The sequence below is a fragment of the Sprattus sprattus genome, assembly GCF_963457725.1.
Source record: "Sprattus sprattus genome assembly, chromosome: 5".
NCBI lineage: Eukaryota > Metazoa > Chordata > Actinopteri > Clupeiformes > Clupeidae > Sprattus > Sprattus sprattus.
In genome coordinates, this window is record NC_137924.1 from 38562685 (window position 1) to 38589601 (window position 26917).

Below are 26917 nucleotides of genomic sequence, written 5' to 3' on the forward strand. Positions count from 1 at the left end.
TACGTGCGTGTGGGTGTTCGAGCTGGGTGACGCTGCGTCCCACTCTTGGGGAAATACGAGAAAAGTCAAGCTATTTCAGAGGACGACATCACCAACAAGAAGCAACATTATAACCAACAGCTGTAAGACATTGTTTTGCAGATAATACGAAAAAATGGCAGATCCAATGACCCAGTCCTCTCAAATATCATCGTCACAGGGACTCGCCGATGGACAGAACTCCGCGAAAGACTCCAAGTTCACCGGTAAGATATAAGCTTCATAAAACGGAAAGACTGAAGTGTCCTACGTGAGCGTAAAATATCATGCAGAACTAGAAATGAATTGACGTCACTCGTTAAAGTCGCCGGATTTCCCGTCTCCTTAAAATTGAAGCTTGTTTTTAAAAACGGTATGATTCAGAAGTGAAAGATGTCGACACTTTTAGGGGTTCTCCACCTGCTAGTCTCCATACAAGTGAAAACGCAGGCAATGTGGGCAACAGAAACTGAATACTTTGTTACTTGTGTTTGCGGCACATTGCGTTTATTCCAGCACATTCGTTTCCGTAAACGAGTCGACGTTGGTGGAATAAACTCGAAAGAACCTATTATTGCTAGAATCTCATAACTTATGTGCATAACCTTTCGCTAATTGTCTAGACCGGGCTCGTATGAGGCTGCATTTCTGGCATTGTCAGAGTTGGCGTTGGAGAACAGATCTTTAATGTAAAAATCAAGCAACGGTGGAAAACCATGACTTGTTTTTATAACCACATTTGGGCCTGATGAAATCGGTAGCCTACATGTTGCGGCGAGAGCAATCTGCAGTGCAGATACGTTGTAACTGGGCTACTGCAAACACAGGGAGAACCTCTTAAAGGCACGCTGTCTGATTTTATGCGCGAAAAATCAATTGCACGTCGATCAACCCCCTGGCGTCGAATGTGTACGTCTGAAGTATACATGAAAATAATCTTCAACCTATCTGCGCACATGTGACAACAATGGGATATTATGCAATTACTGTGCTCGCTTTGTTTGATATCTCCTGGAGGTTTTATTGGCTGGAAAACAAAGAGGGAATCTGGTGTTGCCCACATTGCAGCCATCTTTAAGCTGTTGATTTATCTTGGGCTAGGGAGGGGCGTATTCTGTTTATATTGTGTAGTGCCCTGTGTCTGTTATGAAGTCAAATTAAAAAATAAAGCAGTCATAGTTGGCATGAGGAATCCCACCCCTCCCTTTCTTTATGGTCGGGTGTATGTTTTTAATCCAACAAATAGTCCAATTATGACAACTGCTCAGTTGGAAGACTTAAGTAACAAGGGAACTGAACCATCAGGGCATTACCTATTGAAATTAGGGAGGCGTTCTCAGATACATTATAAATGGTGGTCCTTTGATCTGATGCCTTCTCAATGAATGATTTTGAGAGACTTTTATTTTTAAAGCCTTATTCATTCCTTCATTCATATGTTTTTTTTTTTTTCACCCAACCGCTATTAAATAACCTATTCCCTTCTCATGAATAATTTATAGAGTCCCTTTGTTAGAAACGTCATCCATACACCTAGACAGTTGCTGTTTACCCCCTGGGTAGACCCTCCCAGCCTGCACGTCTTTTGTCTGTGTATACTCACAGTGAGCGTATGGGTATTGGTTGCTGTACACCCAAGAATTCTGATGTGTGGTTGTGATGGTCAGTCCAAGTGGAGATAAGCAAACAGATTGGTAAACCAAGTTTCTCTTACCAAGACCAGTGCCAGATTAAGAACACTAAAGGATTGGTAAACCTAGCTCCTATTACCAAGACCAGTGCCAAATTAAGAACACTGAAGAATTGGTAAACCAAGCTTCTCTTACCAAGACCAGTGCCAAATTAAGAACACTAAAGGCCCTGGGGCTACGCCTATTCAAAGGGCCCTTTCAGAATGATCACACAATATTTTCTGGCCATCTAGGAAATGTACCAATTTGCCACCGCAATGAAATGCTACCAACTGACTATCCCACCGTTAACACAACACATGCGCACTTGTAGCAGTTGACGTCAATGAAAACAACAACACCACCAAGTGTGAACAACTAGATGAGGTGATGCTAATTAGAATGTCAAAAATGTAACACACAATAATCCTATAAATCTAAAGTTAAGGACACTGCAGTATTAAAGGTCAAATATGGTACTTCTTAACCCGGGCCCTAGTTTCATTCTTTTTTACTAGGAACAATAACGATTTAAATCGGTCCAGCATTGAGTTAGAATGCAGTAACTGGGTACCGCAAAGCGACTATACAATGTAATCCTATGGGGCAAGCATCTGCATGAAAGACCAGTGCCTGTTAACCTCAACACCTGAAGAAACTGTAGAAAATTACTTATTTTGCATGATATGCATTGTTTATTATAGTATAATTTATTTATATAATTAAATTATAATATTATTTAGAAATATTTATCAAATAACATTTATTGAATTTTGTTCGTTATGTGTAGAACATAGGCCTACCTTGAGTCAATGTCAAGTCAATATGCTGTTACTGTTACTGTATTTCAATGTGAGAGGATGAATAGAACAGTTTGCACTGCAACAAACTTTTATTTAACATTTATTAAATGTGCAAACATTAATTGTACAGAACTGCAACTGTTTTGAAAACTGATTTGTCACACTGCAGTGAATGTGAACTGCAACTTTGGGTTTCCTGAAAGGTGCACAGACATTCAAAAATGACACATCATAAGTGAACGAACCTCACCCCCCTTCCCCCAACAATTCTGCCTGCTCCCAGAAAGCCATTCAAGCATCAAACTCAAAATGTTGAAAAATACTGTTGTGTGGTTTGTTTTATCATGGCTGCTGAGCTTGGGGACAGTTGCAACAACTTGTGCCATGACAACATCATATGTCAGCTCGACACACTGACCTTGACGCACTGACCTTGACACTACTAACCATGTCACTTAGAAGTCAACTAAACCTGGATTCAAACTAAGTACGTTTTTATTTGTTTTTGGGGGAGGGCCTAACTGAGCAGTATGAGTGGCACCTCTTTAGCATGTTTCTGACTGGAGGAATAAGATTTGTATAGACTGTCCCCAGTCTAAATTGACCCCCAACCAATGTATCCCTCCTCCTTCTGTTAACCAGGGCCATGCCAGCCTGTGGGTCCTGGGTCTTAACCCCCACCCGAGCCCCGTTAATCTGGCCCTGACTAAGACTTCCCCCCTTTTCTAACCCTTAGCTTTGTGGCTGTAAAGCCGTAGAGCTGATGCCTCCTTACAGGTGTGGGAATGGATTGTAATTATTGGGAATGTTTATCAGTCAGGGTATAGATTTCCTGTTCACCATCTGTCGACTGCCATTTTGAACCAGATGGCCAGAACAGTCATTCATGTGTCCCTAGTAACAATTCAGTTATTGTTTAACCTTTTGTTGAATCAAATAACTAATTTACTCTTTAATTATAGACACATTTCTCAAATCCTATTACTTCATGAGGATACTTGTTTTCTTACAGATTCTTTGCCCTTGCGCAGGAGCTGCTTTAGGCCTATCTAGGCCAAGCAGTTTCCGTAACATTCCTTGGTGGCTAAGTAAGTTAAATTGATGCTAATGGTTATCTCATTCAAGGCCTCATGTGTCAGTCAAGCAGGTGCTTTGGAGAACAGGTCAGAGCAGTAAAACCGCAAAAGGACTGCTATTGTCCAGGTGGTTGTGTTGAACACTGATCAATGCTGTATACTTTCCACAGTCCTCATGTGAGAAGCTTCATTTGTTGATAATATCTCTATATCCTCTTGTTTTCAAAATCTCATATCCCTTCATTTCCACTGGCTCTAGCCATTTGATTTAGTTAAAATAATTTCAAGGTCAAAAAAGACTGGCTGGCGATCTACTGTATGGCTGTGGTGTAGGAGGAGAAAAACAGGTGGTGGTTAACACCAGCAATGAAAATGCTAGCCTTGTTCTCTTTGAGCTGGTGACTTTGCACATGTAATCTGAGTGCTTGAAAAATGATTACCACCCCCTGCCCACCCCAGGTTTGATCTTGATATCGCTCTGGTTTTCTCTGGTAAGGACAGCAGAAACACAACGGTAATCATTTCTGTTGTCCCCCTGTTTCTTTCTTTCTTTATTTATTTCCTTCTTTCTCTCTCTCGCTCTCTCTCTCTCTCGCTTGTTCTTGCTTTCTCCCACCCTCCTCTATCTCTGTCTCCTTGCTCTCCCCATCCCATTGTTTAGGGTCTCTCTGTCAGTCTATGTTGTCCTCCTCTGGGGGCTAGCATGTAGAAGCTAAGGTCACTGATTGAGGCTGATGCAGCAGCCTCACCCTCTGAGGGGTTTTTGGTATCATGACTCGACTCTTCCGTGGGATGAGACTGTCATGAATGGCGTGACAAGGATACCAAAGCACCCCCCTCCCCACCCCCACCCTCACCCTCACCCTCACCCTCACCCTCACCCTCACCCCCTTCCCCATAGTATAGTGTTGCCTAAGCTGAAACTAGTACGGGCTATCCCACAGGTGCCGTGCAGACCCTGAAAGACACCCACAGCCCCACATGCATAGCCTGAAATGGTACTACTGACCAGTGGTATTTGTAACACGATCTGCAGAGCCATGTTCAACCTCTGCCCGAGAAAGATGCATCTATCTATAGGCTACTACTGCATTGTGCTGCCATGTATAGTACTGAGGATAGCTACTTTTCTGTCACTAGAACGAATGAAGAACATTCAAGCAAAGGTGAATTACTACTGTGGTTGTGTTTTTAAAATGTCTTCTGCTTATTTCTTCCGATATCTAAGTCATCCCCAGTCAGGTGTTTTAGTTGTATGCAGTTAGCTACAGTAAGGTAGAACATCGAGCCCTCTGGAATAATGTTTGCCACTTCGGTGTGCTCCTGATCAGATCAATCTGTCCTCTTTAGCAGAGATTCATACGCTTCCACTATTCACACACCCCTCTGGAATGTGTGTGTGATCTCTGAGCCGGCCCATTCAGAGGGGTGTGTTGCAGGGCGTGTGATGCACAGAGTCGCACGGTGCAGGCCAGGTGCTGTCTAACTGGCACAGACATTCCGCAGGGTGTGTGTCTGTACTGAGTGGAACCAAGCCCTGCAGGTAAGTCTGGAATTCTTGAAAAACCTGTTTTTCGCTGCCATTAAGACTTGGGCCTTTGCCCTTTTGCCTCCTAAACCTCGACACATCTCAAGTACAAGGTAGCAGTATGATGGGAAAACTCGCTCTCTTGGTTTTTTTTTTATAAATGCTCCAGTTTGATAAGATTCCAGACTATTGCAGTGCAGCGCCACAAAGGCCCACATTGTGTCGCAGAACATCACATGCGATTCAAAAGTGTGGCTGAAAATGTCTTCTCTAAATAGGTTACATAATCCATGTCAAGGGGGAGCAGTGTAGGCGCCCTGCTCAGAGTAAGACTTTTGGAAAATATGGGAGAAAGAAAGTATTTCAGAATTGTCTGGGAAAAAGTTGCACAATGGCCTATTTAGGAAGGAATAACGCTGTCTGATAATTCATGTATTTCCATTGTGAAATGCCCACATGGGGTGGAGGTCCTGCATGTTAAGGGTTCATGTTAAGGGTTCATAGTGCTAAGAACTATGTTTATGTTGTAAATAAGCCTAAGTAGGGATATATGCATGGGTCAAATGATGGTACTTGGTGGATTTGCCTGATTTAGGGTTTTTATGTTTATCCACTTTTAATTCCTAATAATTACTTTACTATTAGCCCTAGACGAAGCACTAATGTCTCTGTTCTTAAAGCTTAAGATGGATTTGGGTTGGAGGAGGTGGATTTGGGGGAGGTCCTACCTTCTGCAATTTCAGGATGCTCATTTTCCTGTCCTTTTTTAATTTTTCAGATTCCTTTCTTTCCTCTTCGCCTGTATCTCTCATTCAGTCTCCTCAAGGCAAGTGTATGGTTCTCTTACGCTGCTCGCCTGCTTTTTTTTAAAACAAATCTCTCTCTCCTTTCTCAACTGTCCTTTCTCTCTCTCTCTCTCTCTCTGTCTCTCTTCCTCTCGCTCGCTGGGCTGCTGCTGTAATGCTCTCCATCCCTCTCTTGAGTGCCCCTCTCCTCCTCCACACCAGTGCGATAAAGGGGGTTTGCGTAGGCCTGTGAAAGGCGGAGGCCATGTCCAACCTTCTGGTGTCTACCCCTTCACTGACTCGACAGCTCCCCCTCCCCCCACTGCTAGTGCCACAACCCTTCAGGGCCATGTAACGGGGTCCCATCTGCTCCCTCTACTCTCTACTATGGCCCTGCAATGCCATGCTTCATGTAACTCAACTGGCCAGAGAAGCCCCTTCTGTACTCACCAGCATCTGATGGTTGAGTAACCCCAGCCCCTGCCCATGCCCTGCCCTGCCTGTCCCCCCCACCCCCCAAAACATTCAGGGCATTTTGAATTCCAACTGGACATCATGCTGACTCATTCCCTGACCCTTTTTTCCGATTTCAAAGCCCTAAAACTCCCATGGTGCATGATTAGTGAAGAATCCATAAATGCTGAGAAGGGTTTTAATGTGTGCTAATTTTGGACTGACATCTTGAAACAATTGTGGTAAGTCTTTTTTTTCTTCATCTGAATCAGCAGCTCCACAGTGTAGAACTCCACAACAAATTAAAACAACTGGCAAGACCGTTGTTTGTCTCTAGCAGGGTAATTTAATGAACGGAAATTTACCACACACCCAGTAACCGTGCTTTGGCTTTATTGTAACCCCTAAGGTACAGTATCTCTATTCCCTAATGGGGAATAGGAACATAATAATGTTGCAGAAGCTTTTTCCATTAATTTTCTCTTAATGCTTCAATTTCCTGATCTGACCTTTGCTGTATCAACCCCTCTCTGAACCTCAGTGACTCCTCTCCTCACACTCAATAGGGCTCCCAAATTAAAAACACAAAGGCAGAAGTTCCCTTAAGATGACAACAGTTTGATCCATTTCAGTCTTTACCAGCTGTGTGCATTATTTAGGTCAATGTTTCTGTAGGCCCAGGATAATCCCTAGACTTGCCACCTTATTTTAAGATAGCAGAGAAGTTCAAGTTCACTTTGTGCGAGAGCAGAATCCTAAAAATGGATCCCGAGTGATGTCCCTCCAGAGCTCTGTCCTTGATGCCCCCTCCCCCTTCCTCCTCCTCTCCTCTCTTCTCTTGCCACTACTCTGTTCTTCGTCCTGCCCCCTCCCCCCCCTCTGTGGTAGCACAGGTAGAGCGACACTTGGGAGGGATTGGCTGTGAGTTCACCAGCTCGGGGACTCACACACCCCATAGCCATGACTTCATTCTCTCCACTCTGCTTTTGGCTTGTTAAGACATCTTGCATGTTTAAGCCAGATAATGGGATCTTGTTTTTTTACGTTTGTTTGTTTTTTTTGGGTATGTTTTTGTTCGGTGTGTTTTCTTTATGTATGCTTGCATTATATATGCGTATATAATATATATATATATATATATATATATTTATGTTTATTTTTGTATCTATACGTTTCTTTATCTGTTTTGTTGATATCCACAGCATTTAGTTAGACATTATTATCATCATTGTAAGGAACAGCATATTTTCCCAGGCCAGAGGCAAGATTTCTGCCAACAATCTAATGTATCTACTCCATAAGCAGTAACAGGAAGTATGAGGAATTAAGGAAATTAAATATACAGTGCAAAAAATGTAAGAGGTCTTTGCAAGAGGTCCTGGATATGTAGTTTGCACTATTCATTTAATGTCACAAAGCTGCACCCGATGCAGGTCTGTCTTATGAATCTCTTCCAGTAAGATCAGTCTATATACTCAGTGTGTGTTGCGATGTTGAGGTCAAATGAGCCATCGATTATTTGATATCCAGTAACAGGAGCAGGTGCAGTTAGGAAATGGCCTTCCTTGATTTTTCCTTGATTCCACTAATGTTGACTTGAGACTCCAGTGTCTGCAAGCTGAGGATTGGCAGTCTCATTTAGCCATTGACTTATTAAGTCCCGTCAGTTGCCCACAGTTGTCTCCTGTCTCTGTGCACACGCCCTGTGATTTCATTAATCTTCGGCGGGAAGAGACTTTGGCCTAGATACCGTGGCCTATTAAAGCCTGATTGGCAAATTGATGTGAGGCTTCTGTTGTGATCATCCTGTTTTTTCTAGTTGACTCTAGGCTTCTACTTGAATGCAGTGTTGAGATGAATTATTTCTGTTATTGGTACAAACTTGGGTTTTGATTACTGGGTGTCGCAGTGTATAGGTGTGAGTCATGATTTATTTCCTGTAGTGTTATTTGTGACGACTGGAACCATTTCTAAGTCATCAGTGGTTTGTCGATTCAAAAGCTTTTTGGCTTCTAGTTCATAGCTGTTACTCTGGGAAGCTGTTTTCAGAATTTTGTCCCCACACCCTAAATGTGGACTCCCACGAGTGACTTCCAGTGTGAACAATAGAGAATGCAGCACAGGGCAAAAGACGTAGGGCAGAGATGGCTGCTGATTTGTTGAGTTGCATAGTCAGTTGTTAGAGAGAGAGAGAGAGCGAGAGAGAGAGAGAGAGAGAGCAGTTCACTTGGTGTGCGCTGCGTTCCTGCACCACCCAGGGTTTTGGGTTACAGGGTCAGATTGACCTCATCAATTGACCCCTGGCACCAGGCAAAAGCAAATATTCGTTTCCACACGCTCACTGTGCCCCTCTGGGCAAGGCATTGGAACATATTTCCTAATGTTGACTTTTCCATTTAACCACTGTGCTGAAATCAACTCCTATTATTTGTCAAGCCTGTCTTTGAATTTCATCCTACCTAGATGGATCAAACTAATCAAAATCAAATCAAATTTCATACCAAGAGGTAGCACAATGCGCTTCAAACTAGTGGCCAGTTGCTACTAACCCAGTATATCTGCCAAATGGCCAGTCCACTTAACACAGACAAATGGAGCTGGCAGGGAGGATTGTTTTTGGCAGCCAGCCAGCTGATCATGGGTACAGTTGCTTGGAACATCTTGTGATGTGAGCCTAGGGTACCCGGTGGGGTATCATGTGAAGGGGATCCTACAGCCCCTCTCGATACGGTCACCTTGGTTGAGTGATTGGGGGGAGGGGGGGAAATTACAGCAGGATATCGGGTTTGGGTCAGGTAACAGACAGGCAGCCCACTCTGCACACACTGCGCTGTCAAGGTCCCTTATCTATGTTGTGTTAGCTGTGACTGTGAGGGTTGCTCTGTGGTTTTTTTGGTAGCCAGGCCACTGTTGAAATCAAGAGCAAGTGAAGGTCACCGAGGATTTTTATTTTATTATTTATTTAGCGTGGATTGTTAGCCCCTGTTTAACCAGTGGATTTATCGTAGAATTAATTAAATAAGTTGAGAAAAAACGGATGATACACTGCAAAAATGCTTTTCTAACCTAGTGTTATTACTCTTATATTGAGATGAAAAAATCTAGTTGGTCTTGTTTCTAGCTAAATTGTACTTACCTAGTGCTCTTTGGTAAGGTTATTTTTGCCTATTTCAAGCAAATATTACTTATTTTAAGAAATCTTAACAAGCCAAATTTGCTTAACGCACTGGCAGCCAAATTTGCTTGTTTTAAGCAGGATTTTCTTAAAACAAGCAAATTTGGCTGCCAGTGCGTTAAGCAAATTTGTCTTGTTAAGATTTCTTAAAATAAGTCATATTTGCTTGAAATAGGCAAAAATAACCTTACCAAAGAGCACTAGGTAAGTACAATTTAGCTAGAAACAAGACCAACTAGATTTTTTTTCATCTCAATATAAGAGTAATAACACTAGGTTAGAAAAGCATTTTTGCAGTGTAACTTATATAACGAGCCCAAGGGTCTGTGGATTTATGAATAGTCCAACAATACATTTTCTTGCAATCTTCCATTGCTGGTGCTTTGTCATGCCCTGTTTTTCCCCTCGTTAATGAATACAGAACTAGTGCATTACATGCCAAAGGGATGGGTTCAGATTTCCTAAATATTCAGCTACTGTGGTCAGAATCAGTGTTTTAGCATAATGTACTAAGACACATGTTAAATGGGCCTTCAGGGAAATTATGCAATGCAGTTTTGGCACAGGCAGCTGGAAGACAAACTGCCATAGTGGGGCATATCGCCACTCATTAAAGGTCACTGGTAGTTAAACCACAGTGCATTTATCCCATGTGACCCTTGCCCTCCCCCCTCTCCCCCCAACTGTCTGCAGGCATGTCATTACGTAAGATGTGCCCTCTGTGTTCAGTGTGAAATGCAAGACCGTCTGGGTTATTGCTCCTGCTAGTGAGTTGTGTTTGCGTGTTGGCTTTTCGGTTCCAGTGATGAAAGGCAGTTGTAACACTAGTGATTTTGGAATATCCTGTATCTGAAAGTCCTTTTTAAAAGATCTGATCAGATAGGCTGTTGTTTGTCTGTGTTGTGGGAGTGAGCAGGAAATAAGAGCACATGCCTCTCATTCCTAAAGCTATTGAACATCGCCACAGGAAATGCAGTAACCTCCGCTTCCCATGTTGATTAACCTGGAGTCATGTACCCCCTGTTCCCTTCTGGCGGCCAGGCCACTGAAACACACTGCTTTTTAGACCTCACATGTGTCTTGACACAAGAACAAAATGTTTTTGCCACCACAGTATGTCGATCAGCACAGTTTGTTTGTTTGTTTGTTTAGCAGCAACTTCATTTCTACCATATAAATGGATTTTGTCTGTTGTCCTATTGCCTTGTCAATGGCAACAACTTATGAGTGTGAACGCAGCATGCAGGTGATGGCACATACACACGACTACATTTGGGATGCAATGCATGACTGCTTGAGCTGCAAAGAATAAAATGCTACTATTTTCTGGGAACGTGAACAACACAAGCATTAACAAGTATATGACCAGCGATCTGCTAAAGTTTGGGGTCCTTGAAGGTAAAACTATCATGAATAAAACATTATTAATTATTAATCATAAAATCAGATTAAGATTAGGGAGCCTAATTGAGGTAAGACAGGAGACTGGTTGGGACCCCTTGCTTTAGCACATCTGCATGGGTCTAGAGTGTGTCTTGATTTTTCTTGCCCCCCCACCCTTCCTTTTTCCCCTCTTGCTCACTGCACCTGCATGATGGATGCAGACAAAAGGGTGGTAGTAGGCTCTGACAAACCCTCAGAAGGCGTGGCAACATCACTTCGCTTCCAACCAGGCTCCTTTACTCCCGTCACCTACGGCCACGAAACCTCTGACCGTTCTCACAAAGGCCCAGAGAAGAAGGAGCCCTCCGACTCCACCCTCGCGTCTCCCCAAGAGGACTCGCCGATAAAAATGTCCCCTGTGTCTGAGAGGATCAAAGCGCTGGAGGCTCTCGCTGCAAAGAAAAACGAGCCAGAGAGCAGGAACGATGGAGGCTTTCCTCACTTCAGGGAGCGCCACTATGAGAAGTTGCCCACTGAAGTTCCAACTCCTGCACCTCCCCAAAAGAAGAATGCCCCACAGGGGACGGAATCCCCAGAATCACCCTTTGAGGTTTTAGCGGACTCGGTCCAAGGAACAGACTATGAGGATACTGCAGACTGGATGCGGGCTCACCTACCCCCGGCACCCAGCTTCAGCACTGAGGATCCAGAGGTGGATGAAGGAAAAGATGTTCCCGTGCCCAAGCCCGTGCCCATGCCCGTGCCCAGCACGGAGAGTGAAGGTTCACTGAAAGGGAGTAAGGTGGAAACCATTTTAGCAGCAGATGTTCCTGAGGCATTTGCTGGGGTTCCTGATGCATTTATGGACACTCCCATTGAGCCTCCTGAAATCAAAGATGATTGCAAGCCAGAAAAGCAGGAGAGCCTAGAGGAAGAGTCTGAGTTTGATCTAAACTTTTTACCAACTGCATACATGTGGGATAAGCAGGAGAATAATGCATCCAAAGGCCCTCCTGGGCAGCCTGCAGCAAAGGCATCTGACATGTCAGCTCCTCCTGCCACCGCCCCTCCTCCAGCAGGGTTTGGGTCCCCCTCTCCCCCCCTGTCTCCCCCACCCTCCCCACCGGCATCTCCCCCACATGCTGAGGTTCCGAAAACATCTTTTAAGGCTGTCGATGCTGTACCATCCGAGACCCACGAGATGGACAGTTCTGGCGAGTCAGATGACACAGTGATTGAGGATGCCTGTGCCGCTGCCAAAGTGAACAGTCCTCCTCCTTCTGTAGAGAACGAGCCACAGCAGGCCAAGCCAGAGAAGCTACCTATGCAGGTCCCCACCATCAATGTCATTGAGACAGAGGAGCAGGTAGTTAGTGAGGAAGAGTATGAGCCGGAAGAGGAAAATGAACGTTACAGGGCCGTGCCAGACCCAGTTAGAGAACCGCAGAAAGAACAAGAGCCAGTCTCGGATGTAAAGAAACCTGAGCCCTCAGAATCACCCTCTGCTGAAGACTGCAAACTGCCTAACGAATCTTCTCAGGTTTCCACAACAGAATCTGCTGAGTCAGCTCCCAAGCAACCCAACAGCCAAGAAGGAGATGGAAATGTTGGCAGTGCTGCACAGACTCCAATCTCAAGAGGCCTTAGCCGAGATGAGCCCCATGACGAGGCTGTGGTTTCTGAGAAGTCAGATAGTTCGAATGATTCCATGTCAAAGTCAGCCCCCGAGTCTGCTATTAAGGGAAAGGAAGAGAAGTCGGTCGACATTATGGATCACAGAGAGAACCTATTAGATGACACAGAGCCTGTAATTGATTTTTATTCGAAAAACGTTGTTGCTCAGGATCTCTCTCAGAAGGAAAAGACTGAACCAATCTCCAAGGACGATTATGTATCAGATACCATTTCAAAATCGAATGTACTTCCAGATCTTAACGATGGCTCACTTATCGATCAATCCTGTGAAGATCACTTCGGAGGTTACTCTTTGCCTGGCTTGGATGAGTCCTGTGATGACCAACAGCTGAACTTTGACACTGTACCTGAACCCTCTCCTAAAGATTTCGCCTCAGACGCTAACATTGAGCCACTGATCTCTCAGAACATCTCCAATGTTGGAAGTGACAACAGCAAGACAATGACAGACTCAGGGGACCTCCCTCTTATGGCCGAAGATAACTACACCTCCCATCCTGTCGAGGAACAGCCAACCATGCAGGAATATCCTCAAGATGACTTTTCTTATTACAACGAACAGCCAGACTCATTCCCTGACATGATGGGGGACCTCGAGGTCAACCAGGACACCAAAGACATGACTTTAGAACCACCCCCACCCACTGAGAACACAAGCGACCCTGAGAGCATTGAGCCTGACTGCTCTGTCTCCCTGGCAACAGACAGCTTTGTGGAGTTCATGAAAGAGTGCTTGAAGTCTCGACAGGATGAAGAGCCAGAGGCGCTGTTTTCCAGTCGCACGGCAAACACTGAAACCCCCAAAACCGCTGTCACTGCGGTCACTCCCTCCCCAGCTGTGGCGACGGACCTGGAGCAGGAGAGCAACACAATCCGTGCTCTGAAAGAACTCGGGAGCAGTCAGGAGGAGGAAGGAGAGAACAAGACCTCATCCAAGTCCAAGGCCTCAGAACAGGAGACGAAATTTCCTCAGCCACAACCACCGAGTCACGTTCCCTCTAATCTCACACACGACTCCTCAGCCAATCGGCCTGCGTCGGAGACCTCGCTGTCCAGTGAGGTAGAGGCGATCGATGTCTGGGTGGCTGAGGCCTACCACCTCGCTGAGCATGTGTTGGCAGCAATACTAACCCACCTGTCAGGTAACACCCCTTCCCTCTGGGCTCTCAGCCTGCTAACCTCCCACGCAAGGAAAGCTCTGCAGTGCACCTCACCCTCCCAAACCCTTTCCCCAGTTGAAACGTGTACCCAGTCTGACAACACTAACAGCACAAATCACAGCAGTTGATGACACCGTCTTCAGCATCACATTGTATTTATAGCAGTTCGTGTAATGAATTGATGTCATTATTACAAAGCTCAGTTGATTACACACAGTGAAAAACACTGCGTCATGTCAAGTACAAGCAGGCCGGTTATACTCTGAACATAGGTAGCTAGCATGAGCCTGAAATGCTATGCGCTCCCTTTCCGGCTTTATGACCCTAACCAACCCTGTGTCCTTAGATGTTTTAGACTCCCAGAGGCATAGCTTGAGGGAAGGTGGTCTAAACATGGTCCCCGGGTGTCTGCTTGCACTGTCCCACAGTCACACGGTGCAGTCCATCGCTAGTGTTAGATTTCTGCTTTGATGCAACTTTCCATAGTCACCTCACATATACAGCACACGACCGTGCCAGGCTAAAAATGTCTTTTTTTTTTTTCAGCAAAATGTTGATTTGACATTTTGCATCGTATACCAGTAATTATGTTATCTATGCCGATGAGGCATGCGGTTTGATAGAGAAAGTATTGATGCAGAAATATCATTTGTTCACATGATTCTCTTCCTTATCACGCATCACAATCTACACCCCAGACTATTTGACTGTTTTCTTTTTAAATCTGACTGCATCAGTTCACTCAGTTTTAAAGGTCCACAAATGCTTTCCCCCCCCCCCGGAAATACGCCTCATTTCCCATTATAACATGCACTGGGGTAAGTGTTAAGGAAAATAATTGCCCTAAATACTCTTTTCTTGGCTCAATTTTACTAATCAGATTTTTAACCCAAACCAAAGTAGACCTGGGACTGCACACCCATCTACCGAGTCATGATTGAGCGTTTGAACCGAGCCCCAGTCTTTTTCCGTATCCTTGCAGAGCAAACATGAAATCCAAGCCCTGTTACGAGTGGATTGGTATGTAGACAGTGCAGGCCTTGTGTCTGGCGCATGCGTTGAAACGCGTGCATACACAGCATGCTTCTCTCACACTGGGCACGCTCTGAATTTAAAGGTTGTTTCCCCAGTAACCAGAAACTAGGGGAAAGTGTAGACTCGAGGTTGGGCAGTGAATGACAATAATGCCTAACTGGAGTCCCTGTCTGAATGTGTGTTATTTTAGGAAGTTTCGATAGCAGTCTTACCATGTCCATGTGGTTCACTGGTTTAAACACAGTATTAAATATATGGAAGTTCTGATTTAGATGCCCATTTTGGGTTATTTTTTATTTGTTTGTTTTTTGCTTTGTTTTTGTTCCCACTACCAAAAAAAGGCCAGTTTTTTTTTTCTTAGGCTTTTGAAATGTCTGGTTTAAATATCTGGTTAGCCATGAGGGTGACTCCGAATGCTCCAATTGTGCTGAAGTGTTGCATAACCAGTGCTTCACAAGGGAAAAAAAGGTTTGCTCTCAAGGGTGTGGCCTGCTCGGTTGGTGCTCGTTTCCACTAGAGCTGTTGGCACTCGCATGCCAGTCCCCAATCAGAAGCTCAATACTCTCCTGGAAATGGGCACCCTAGGCCAAGAGGGATTCAAGGGTGCTGTTACGCCTTTTGAGATTAGTCCAAGTCGGCCATATGTCGGAGAAGATTTGTGTCTATCCATTGAGTGCGTACGTGTGTGTGTTTGTGTGTGTGTGGAAATGTCTTAGTCTGTGTTTGCCTTTGTTGTAAGGCATGAGATGCGAAATGCTTAAATCAAATGTCCAAATGTTTATTTTTGGCGTCATAATCCAAGCTGCAGTCTTGGCTTGGTTTGGGTTCAGGTATTAGCAACTAAATCTGCCAGATATTCTGCGACGCAATGAGGTCACACACACACATTCACTCATTTGCTCTCTCACACACACACACACACACACACAAAAACACTTTTCTCTATATCTACTTACACACACACACACACACACACACACACACACACAGAGGCCTGTACCTTTAAGAGCCGTGCAGTGGAAACGCTGAAAAGAGGACACTGCGGCTCGGCAGTAACAGGGACCGCCGCTGGATTTGGGGCTGGTAAACGCGGGAGGGAGAGGGAGAGTAAGAGAGAGGAAAAGAGGAAAAGAGGAAGAAGGGAGGGGAGCGGAGCAATAATGAACGAGGGCTGTCATCCGAGGCTGCCTCCCTGTGGGCACCAGCAAGGCATGCTGGGAGGGACTCAGACCCCTGCAGTGATGGGTGAGGAAGCCCCATGTGCACTCTCTACTCCGCTCCACCGGGGAGCTCACCACCCCACATCTGAATTCAGGCGCTGGAAACAATAGTGCGCTTTCAAGCACTCGCCTGTGTACAATGACCATGGAGTTATGTCACGACGATTCCTTTGTAAACAATTCCCCCCCCCCCCCACACACACACACACACACAGTTTTTTTCTGTTTATCTTGCACTCCAATGAGCTGTTTTTCTGCAATTAAATATTTTTTAAGATGTTTTTCTGTACTTTTCTGAAACCCCATGTTCAGAAGACATATTTAGGGCTTCACAGGATAACAAAAACCATACTCATAGTTTCAAGAAGCAATGTGAGCATGTCTAAACTTTGAGACAGCCAAACACTCACGAATTGACCAAAGCCATTGTCAATTTCCAACATCAAATTGGAGTTTTAGAACCTGAAATATGTAGCTACAGTTCCCTCCTATGATGTAAAGCAGAGAGTTTTATAACATTCTATAAAAACAACAGACCCCTACCATGTCCTGCTCCCAAAAGCTAAAACACTTACTGCGGTAAGACATGTGTGGAGGTATCATGTGTGTGTGTCCTCCCCCCCCCCCCCCCCCCCCCCCCCCCCCCATGCACATACACACTCACACACACACACTTCACTCATTATCTATTTCATAGTTAGCAACTTAATCCATGACTACAATCTAACTGGATTTTCAACTTGTTTTTATCTGTCATTCTCTTTTATCTGCATTTGCGAATGATGAACACAGGCATAAAGACACTCTTAAGTCATCTCTGAGCCTACCAACCCTGCCCCGCCCCTCCTCCCCCCCCACCCCCATGTCCTGCAAGAATGAGCTGATCTAACCTGATTCCACTTCATACTGACTCTCACGCTAGTGCTAAAGAACGGACGAGCAAGCAAACCCGCGCAGTGCTAGCGTCAGCGTACGTTGACGTCATCCTTGTTTTGACGGTACTGTCCTCGGGTGGGGGGTGGGTAGGGCGCACGAAGAGGGATGCTTCCACAGCGCACGGCCTATGCCAGTGGTCTCAGGTCAGTTGGTGCAGTCTAAGCACGGGCCGTGGTATGTGTCGTACTTGTGATGTAGAGTGAGTCATAGTGGGATTGAGTAATCCACTGAGGGGGGGTTGGGGATGAACGCTGGGCACGTCCCACCCTGGTAGCATTAAACCCTCACGCTGGAGTGGGGTTAAGCCAGCTGCTGGCCTGTATGTGTGGTAGCATGTTTATTAACATATGCGTGTGTGTGTCGTGTGGGTACACGTGTGTGCATAATCATGCCTCTGTGATTTCAGGCGAAGTGTGTGTGTGTGTATGTCAGGGCATGGCGTGTTTGTATTCCCATTTTCTCCCGGGGCCTTTACCCAGCTCGCTCCAAATCTGTGGCATTGCCCTCCCAAAAAACAAGTCGTCAGTACACCACATGACATGCGAACCATTACGCTACACAGGCTATCCCCCTCCTCTCTTATCCTTTTAGTGTATGCACACAACCCACATCGGCTCGCTCTGAAGAGCAGTGCAGCGCAAACAAACACACTCCTAGTCACGGGACCCAAGTCTCCCCTCAGGGCTCAACCTTGTGCTGAAGAGGTTGCGAATCATTCTGGGGCCTTCTCTCTCTCTCTCTCTCTCTCTTCTCTCTCTTCTCTCTCTACTCTCTCTACTTTCTTTTTCTCTCTTTCAAAGGCTCCTCTCATGCAGCAGAAGAAGCCATTTAGAAGCAGGCTCTCGGGGTGTTACGTAACCAACATAACCAGTGCGGTACACAGAAAGCTATCATTTCTGCATGTGTGACCACGAGCACATGCACATGCAGGCACACATTTTTACACACACACACACACACACTTACATGTGCACACATGGTCCACGGTCTTGGCTGTTAGGACTGAAATTGCTGGAGGGTTACTTACCACCCACCTTTTGAAGCTGCCATGTATAGGCAAGCAAAGAAGCGGAAGGTCTGTTTTTGACTGTGTTATTTTGGTTATTAACCGTATTTGTTTTCTCTCCCCACCTCCTCCACTCTTCCCTCTCATCTCTTCTCTCCTCTTGCTCCACTCCGTCTGCAACCACACACACATCTGCACTCAACAAAATACACAAACGACACACACTTTTTCCACACTTTGTAACCCGTCTTTCTGATGTTCACACATATAAACACACACACACATCTCTCCGAAACACTCACTTTACACTAACTACTCACACACACACACACACACACACACACACACACACACACACACACACACACACACACACACACACTGTCCCCCCTGCACCTCTGCAGCTAAGGACCTGGTGTCCTGGCGCGACCCCAAGAAGTCGGGCGCGGTGTTCGGCGTGTCCATGCTGCTGCTGCTCTCTCTGGCGGCGTTCAGCGTCATCAGCGTCATCTCCTACATCCTGCTCGCCCTGCTCTTCGTCACCATCAGCTTCCGCATCTACAAGTCTGTCGTGCAGGCCGTGCAGAAGTCAGGCGATGGACACCCCTTCAAGTAAGAACAACCCGCCCCACACTCACAAACACACACACACACACCCACACACACACACTCTCGCTCGCTCACTCTGTGTCTGACTCTCTCTCTCTCTCTCTCTCTCTGTCTCTGTCTCTGTCTCTCACACACTCTGTGGCAACACAAAAAAAATGCTTGCAATGCCACTGTATCGTAACTGTATGCAACCTTTTGCAACTGTATCCTAACATGCAACTGTATCCTAAAAGCAACTGGGAGGAGGTTGACTAAAAACCTGTTGTGATTCTCTTCCCAGTAACCCTCATCGCCCCCTTAATGATGTATCTATATATCACAATATATTAAATGAACAGATTATCTTTAGTTTATTTCATAATTTGTTTCTCTCACCTCAACCCTTTTGGGCTCAATGCAATGATAGAAAGACAGAGAGATATAGAGGACACCTCCACTCCTACACTGCAAAAAATGCCCCTCTAGAATTAAGACAAATAATTACATATTTAAGCATGATTTTGCTTAAAACAAGCAAATTTGGCTGCCAGTGCGTTAAGCAAATTTGGCTTGTAAAGATTTCTTAAAATAAGTAATATTTGCTTGACATAGGTAAAAATAACCTTACCAAGAAAGCACTAGGTAAGTACAATTTAGCTAGAAACAAGACCAACTAGATTTTTCATCTCAATATAAGAGTAATAACACTAGGTTAGAAAAGCATTTTTTGCAGTGTATGTAGGTCACCCCCTTTTTTGTGTTTATGCAAAATAGAAATCAATATCCCCACTGTGAGGTCTAGACATCCCATGTCAATGTCCTATCATCCCAGTGGGGGACAGGAATGGAATATTAGCAGGGGCAGCATGGGTAGTGTAGTTTGTGTCGTGCATGAGCAGACCACCGACTGAGAAGGAGGTCATCTTTCCCACAGGGAGTTTTGAAAGCATGTCATGTTGGCAGCATTAGCCGGGCTGTCCTTGCTTTAGAGGTATGTAACACTCTCTGTCTCTCGTGTGTGTGTGTGTGTGTGTGTGTGTGTGTGTGTGTGTGTGTGTGTGTGTGTGTTTGGCAGAACCTTCATGGAGAAGGACGTCAGTGTTCCCCCGGAGACCTTCCGTAAGCACGTGGACGTGTGCCTGACCTACGTCAACTGCGCCCTCAAGCAGATGAGCCGCCTCTTCCTGGTCGAGGACCTGGTGGACTCCCTCAAGGTGTGTGTGTGTGTGTGTGTGTGTGTGTGTGTGGGCCCCCCTTAGTCTTCAACCTCATATTGACTCTATCTGTTGTTTCACAGGCATTTTTCTTTCAGATCTAGATAAACATGTATCATGCCCCACACAAAAGCCAAAAATGAGTCCATGACACTGGACTGGTTTTGGTGTATAGATGAGCTTTGTTTGTCGGTTCTGTGTGTTTCACTCCTCTTCTTCCTTCCCTCATACTTTTGGTGTCCCACCCCCTCCATCTCTCTCTGGTCTCTGCTGCTGTGCCGTCTATTTTTAACACACACATAGGCCAGTAGAGAGAGAGGAAGCGACCCAGAGAGAGTCAGAGAGAGAGAGAGAGAGATAAAGATAAAGAAAGAGAGAGGGAGATTGAGAGCAAAATGGAGAGATTGATGTACAGAGAGTGATAGAGAGAGACAAAGAGCGATGGATGAAGAAATTGCAAGTGGAAGATGAAGAGAGGGAGTGAGGGATAGTGAAATATATGGAGAGATGAGGAAAAGAGAGAGTGAGGGAGAGATGATGAAATATATGGAGAGAGGAGGTAAAGAGAGATGGAAAGCAAAATGGGGAGATGGATGGAGAGATTGATGTACAGAGACAGCTAGTGACCGAGTGAGAGAGAATAGGAGAGTGAGAGGGTGGAGGGAGGAAGAGAGGACCTGAGAGAGAGTGAAGGAGTGTAAAAAAGAGGGAGTGAGACACCAGCAGAGGCTTGCTCTGACCCAACACACTCTGCTTCCGGCTTGCATCTCTGTTTGGCCCAAGTGGAGGGTGGGTGTCTGGTGTAGTGATGACACACAGCCTGACCTGGGTCCTGATCACATTCCGTGGCCGGGTTATGTGAGGGGGGTTGGGGGTGGGTCATGTCTGATGACCTCATTGAGCAGCACGGTCAGCAGTAGCATCAGCAGCAGCAGCAGCGGTGGAGAGGCACACATAGCCTGCGGATTACAGCACTCCTCTACGGCCTGACCCAGAATGGGACGCTCTCAGGAGGGAGGGGGAGAGGGAGGGAGCGATGGAGAGGGTGACGGAGAGAGAGAGAGCGATGGAGAGGGAGGGAAGGGAAGGGAGGAAAGGGAGCAAAGGGAGCAAAGGGGAGAGCAGCAGAGGTTGAGAGAGAGGGCAGAGTTATGAAAAGATGGAGAGGGACACAGTTGAGATGAGGGACCGAGATGAGAGGGTTGGCAGTGGGCAGAGGCGAAGTAAAGGATAGTGGAGAAATAGATGTGTATACTGTGCTAGGGAGGCGTGCGAGTGAGACAGAGTGAGTGCACATGGGGAGAGAAGCCCAGTATTTGTTCCATTAATGCCTGTTTCTAATCGCTCTGTTTGGTGGCAATCCTCCTTAAAACCTTGCATGCATGGCTGTAGACCTGGCTGCCCTCCAGGCATGCTTAAGAAGCCATGGCTCCTGTAACAAATACTATGTAGTCAGATTAGGCGGGCATAGTAGAACGTATCCCCCCTACACACACACACACACACACACACACACACACACACACACACACACACACACACCTACACACTTTTACCATTTTACCGTTTGGGTGTTTTATCTACAGCTGGCAGTAGCCATGTGGCTCATGACCTACGTGGGTGCAGTCTTCAATGGAATCACCATCCTCATCCTTGGTAAGACCAGATGAAGTAGTCTTGGTAGTCGTGAAGCAGTCAAACTGCTGTTTTGACCCTATCTTGCAAATGTCTTTATATGCTTGTAGTATTGATTGTCTAAATCTTGTATTCTTTCTCTCTCTCTCTCTCTCTCTCTCTCTCTCTCTCCTCTCTCTCTCTCTGTAGCCGACATCCTGATTTTCACCATGCCTCTGGTGTATGAGAAGAACAAGGTGAGATTCGTGTTTTCGACATGAAATGTATGTCCAAGAACCTTTTACAGTTTCCCACACCCCTGGGCAAAGACATCACGACACCTCAATATTTTTAAGTGAGAAATTGAAAAATATAACCTCTGCTTCAGAAAATATGCTAACAATTCTTAAATTGTTTGGAATCCTACTTTTTATTTCTTGAACTTAAAAACAGAAATCCAACCAAGATTGTGTCTAGGTCGATCATGTGTGATTCCCACCCAGTTGGCCATTTCTAATTTAAAAGGAAGTACATAGGGGAAGTGACTCATGGGGAGTATTTCCTGGTTGGCCTTTGCACTAACTTCTTTTCTGATATTTTCTCTATCTCTCTTTCTTTCTTTCTCTCTCTCTCACTCTCTATGTCTTTCTCTCGCTCTCTCTCTCACTCTCTCTGTCTTTCTCTCTCTCTCTGCCCTGTAAGACACACAAAAAGTCCACTGCAACCATACCAGTCTGATGAGTCATTCCCATATAAAGCCCTTAGTCATCATGAGACCTTCAGATCACTAAGCACAGCAGATCACATTCCACACAGGACAGGAGGGGAGGGGGTGTGCAGGTTACGACAAGCTTTCTCCAGTCCTGACATCATCTTTATGAGACGGGGTCATCAATTATGTCAGTTAGAAGGGTAATTGTTGCTGTACAACAGCCTGTGATGGTCCAGGTGTCCATTGCATCATGTCATTTAAGTGAATTTGACTTGAGGGCCATTACTTTTTTATCAATGCTCATGCAAAACCACACACGTGCTAACAGTCGTAATTGTGTGCGCGCACACACACACACACACACACACCGCACAAACATACATACATACACACTCTGGTTCAACTGTGTTATATCATGGAAGTATTTTTCTTTTATCCAGCATAGTTTTGACTAAGTTATTGCACTGATATGCCTGTGGTCAGAATAAGGGAAATATTTCAGACTTCCTTGAAGCGTTAACACACTCTGGTTCAACTGTGTTATATCATGGAGGTATTTTCCTTTTATCCAGCAGAGTTTTGACTAAGTTATTGCACTGATATGCCTGTGGTTAGAATAAGGGAGATATTTCAGCCTTCTTTGAAGCGTTTCACTGTTTCACTGCCGGTCTGAAACCCCATCCCTTACCCTTATCATGCAATGCGAAATGTGAGCTCTAAAATGATCTGCAGAAAGTTGATCCAGCTGTCCTGATGTCACTTCCTTTTTTTCTGCTCACAGACCCAGATCGATCACTATGTGGAAATCGCACGTACTCAAATCAACACCACGATGGCCAAGTAAGACTCATTTTCGTGTGTGTGTGTGTGTGTGTGTGTGTGTGTGTGTGTGTGTGTGTGTGTGTGTGTGTGTGTGTGTGTGTGTGTGTGTGTGTGTGTGTGTGTGTGTGTGTGTGTGTGTGTGTGTGTGTGTGTGAGTGAGTCATTTTAAAATTAGATTTCCAGTAAGCTGGAAGGATATCGCCACCTGATGGGCAGTAGGTATTACTAGAATTAAATGTCACTATGGCAACAGTAATATCTGTCCCTCTTTGCTTCTTTCTCTCTCTGTCTCTTTTTTTTTTTTTTTTTACTGCAGGTTACAAGAGAAACTTCCTGGATCACTGAAGAGAGTGAAAACGGAATGATCCCGCTTCATCGGATCGTCCTTCATTGCCACCACCCTAACCACCACCCTTCTCATCCTACAATGTTATTCCCCCTTCACCCCCACCCCAAAGCTAACCCTCTCTACCGCCCCCCCATACACACACACCCACTGTCCATCAGCACCCCCCCCCCCCTCCTCCCTGCACTGAACCAGCTAGTGGGGACAAATACAACAAAAAAAATGTACAAGCTTCTCAGTATTCACTATTAACCGCGCAGGCTTAACTCTAAGCGCTATAGGGAAGCTCCAGTGGCACCCAGTCGTGCCGCCTTGGGCACACAGCGTAGAGGAGGAAGGGATGGAACACTGCAACTGGATACTTTTTGTTGTTTTGTTGTTGTTGTTGTTGTTGTTTTTGTATCGGCGCTCTTAAGTGGCCCAGGGCTGGTGAACTAGACTGAATCTATGACCTGGTTTTGCAGTGGTGGGGCGTTTGGCTTTCAATTATCAACGAACAGGGGTTTGTGTTGTAAAAGCAAATGTCTGTAATTGAAACGAAACATTTTGTCTAAAAATAAAACTGAAAAGTATCTTTAAAAAAAAAAAAAAGGAAAAATGAGAAAAGGCTTTTTTTATATAATTTTGTTGTATTTTTTTCTTTCTTCCCAGACTTCATGCATTTGAAAGACAAAAAAAAAAGTTTTTGGATGATGATAGTTTTAGATTAGATATCTCTGGGACTTCTCTGTTATTGATACGCTGCTTAGCCTGACACTCACTTTATCGTTTGTGTTTTGTTCACCTATAGGCACTAATGTATGTTTTATTATCTGCAATGCACTGAACATGTCTCAGCTTCATCCAAGCAGGTGGAATAAAGAGGATTGAAGCCGTTTGCCAGCTGTGATACTTTTGGTCTAGTTCACCCGGTTGGTTCTGGTGCATTTGGAAACTGCATCATGTGTATATAATAAGTCAAGGCAACAGACTGTCTGCCATAAAGGAGTAAGGTGTGGCTTTTTATATAACTATAATCCCCTTAAGGCAAATGTGCTTATTTCTGTTACATCTCTCAGTGTCACTCTTTTGCGTTTATATGTACATTTACGCAATTATCCTTCTAGTTATCATTACTGTTGATAGTATAATAATTATTGTCATTACAGTTGATATTATTGCTATCACTGGTTAGAATGACTGCTTTGATTCCCTGTTATGTGTCATCGCAAAAGCTTTGCATTTCGGAGGCTTCAGACTGCAAAGGTCGTGACCCGTGTTGATCTGTGACTTCCAGGGTGTTGGCAAGGGTGTCTGTCTGCACCCAAGGTGGTGATATTATATATATAATTTACATATTGTTTGTCATGGCCTTGCCGCCCTGATGACCATGTTTGGTATGGCAGGCCGTTAAAATGAATGCCCCAGGTATATCGGTGTAAAATCCTGCTAAATATCCTCCTTGTCAGCAACTGTCTTGGGTCCGTTTTGGTGTCAACAGCAGCCCATGTGTCACACAGCTTAGAGTTATGAATATGCTCAGTGAGGTTTTTTTTTTTTTTTCGCCTTCGTTTCGTTGTACAAAATGAAAACCATTTTGTCTGACAGGGCTGCGCATCTTCAAGGGCCTTGTAGCTTCTGTGCTTTGTACTTCTAAAGGATCTTGAGATGAATAAAATTGGGGGAAATGTTTTTATATAGGTTTTATTTTTTTTCTTGCTGTGTGTTTTGTTGTGTATATTTGCCAACACCTCCACCCCCCATTAAACAACTGAACAGGGATCATTCTCATCACAAGTGTTGCATCTCTGCAAGCCATCTTTGTAGATAATGTATGGGATCTCGTTTAAAAAAAAATTGCATTTACTGTATTTCAGTTATGTTTTAATGGTTGTTCTTGGATTGCCTCTCAATGCATTATTAATGCTATTATTACTACTACTACTACTACTACTACTACTACTACACAGAAGTCTGTCTCCTGCTGAATGTGTCTTCCCTGCAATATTTATAGTACATTCCATCTTGTGCATGCAGTTCTTGGTGTCTTGGTAGGCCATCGGAAGGTTTTACTGGGTAACATGCTCTTCTGCTTTCCCCACCAAGACACTCTGGGCTTGTATTCGTTGTCCTCCTTATAAAAGCTGTTTTCTCAAATCACAATATTGGATGTGTAGTCGTCGTAGGAGTAAGCGTCGCGTATTCACCATGCACGCCTCGGTTGCACACTTGTACACGCACACTTAACACGTACATGGCTCTTCACACACATGCATACACACTCACCTACAGTTGAAAGTATCCTACGTCTGAAAACCACTGTGTCTTTGCTTTCCGCTGGACTGACATGCTTACCGTTCATCTGTTCGACAGCTGAATCATGGATGCGGTGCGTTTTGGTGAATAGGCTACGCTCCAGCAAATAGGGTTTTCATAGGTATTTCTTCAGTCGTGAGTGACATGCAATGCTGTCTTCTTTTTGTTTTGTTGTTTTTTTTTTTCTTTTATTATAGACTACACAAACCTCTTTCTCTGTAGATACCATGCCTTAGTTGCTGTTCTATTCTCCTTTAGTGTTAAGAGTTCAGGAAGAACTACACTATGACTATTTTTGACTTAATCCTGTAGTTTCAGTGCATGTTTCCACCTTAGTCTTGTTTACTTTCTTGGGAAGGGAGGGTTGATGGGAGTTGGAAGTCATTTATTTCTGGTCAGGACTTTTTTTCTTCCTTTTTGTTTTGCTTTTGACTTTCTCTTGGTAACTAGATGTGTTAACTAACACCTAAGCTCTGTTTGTTAGCTGCAGATTTAGTTTGTTTGTGGGTGCTTTGGAGAAAAAAAAAATAAAGTTGCAAACAGAGGAAACAGAACTATGTGGACCCTGTGCTGATGTTCAAGTGGAATTAATAAAAGTACATCAGAAGACATTCCGCGTGTTCAGTCGTCTTTTAAAAGTGGAATTAATAAAAAGTACATCAGAAGACATTCTGCGTGTCCAGTCCTATTTTAAAAGAATCCCACCAATACTCATTTTTTACCCATGTTTTTTCTTTTTTATTACAAGGTTTGGCAGATGCTTAGAAAGCCAATAGCAAAAACATCCAGCCTTCTCCACCATGTGTTTGAACGTTGGGATACAGATGTGATGTCACAAAACTGTGAATTACAAAATGCCTTTTCTATTCCTACCAAAAATGAAGACTTGTATGCTTCTCTCACACTGTGTGTATTCATTCCGTGAATAATTTAATTTGAATTTGATTTGATTGCTCAGGTTTTTTCTCCAGGACCCTCCATTCACAATAAACAGTGTTGTTCCTTTAGGGACCCATTAGAAGCATGTTTGGGATTTACATACTGGCAATGCTACAGATTTGATACACGCATTATCACTGCAGTTTGTGCATTTGGCCAAAAACTAGCACTTCACAGCTTGCAGACACATGCTGTGGACACCTGGAACAAATTAAATTACACGTTAGGTTGGCTTAAAAACCATTAACAATTTTTATGGTCGAACAACAACCTTTGAGATGGGAACGTGACATTTATTCCACATATAAAAAAAGCTTTGTCCACATTTGGTCGATGACAGTCCGAAAAGCAGTTCTTCAAAGCTACCAATATAATCAGCTGCCCCTCCAATTAAGAGGCTGTTACAGACAACAGATCAGGAGATGATCTTTTCAGACATGTAGC

At 44.6% G+C, this 26917-nt stretch overlaps 1 protein-coding gene across 1 annotated transcript; it reads left to right on the forward strand.

Annotated features, from left to right (window-relative positions):
- Window positions 1-26145, forward strand: rtn3 (reticulon 3). The gene is made up of 9 exons (XM_080839822.1): window positions 1-245; window positions 5874-5927; window positions 11113-13728; window positions 18348-18555; window positions 19607-19745; window positions 21332-21401; window positions 21570-21616; window positions 22853-22911; window positions 23210-26145. Exons 1-9 carry the CDS (start codon window positions 155-157, stop codon window positions 23256-23258), a joined length of 3333 nt encoding a protein of 1110 aa, XP_080695948.1. The 5' UTR covers window positions 1-154; the 3' UTR covers window positions 23259-26145.
- Window positions 26146-26917: the final 772 nt, after the last annotated feature.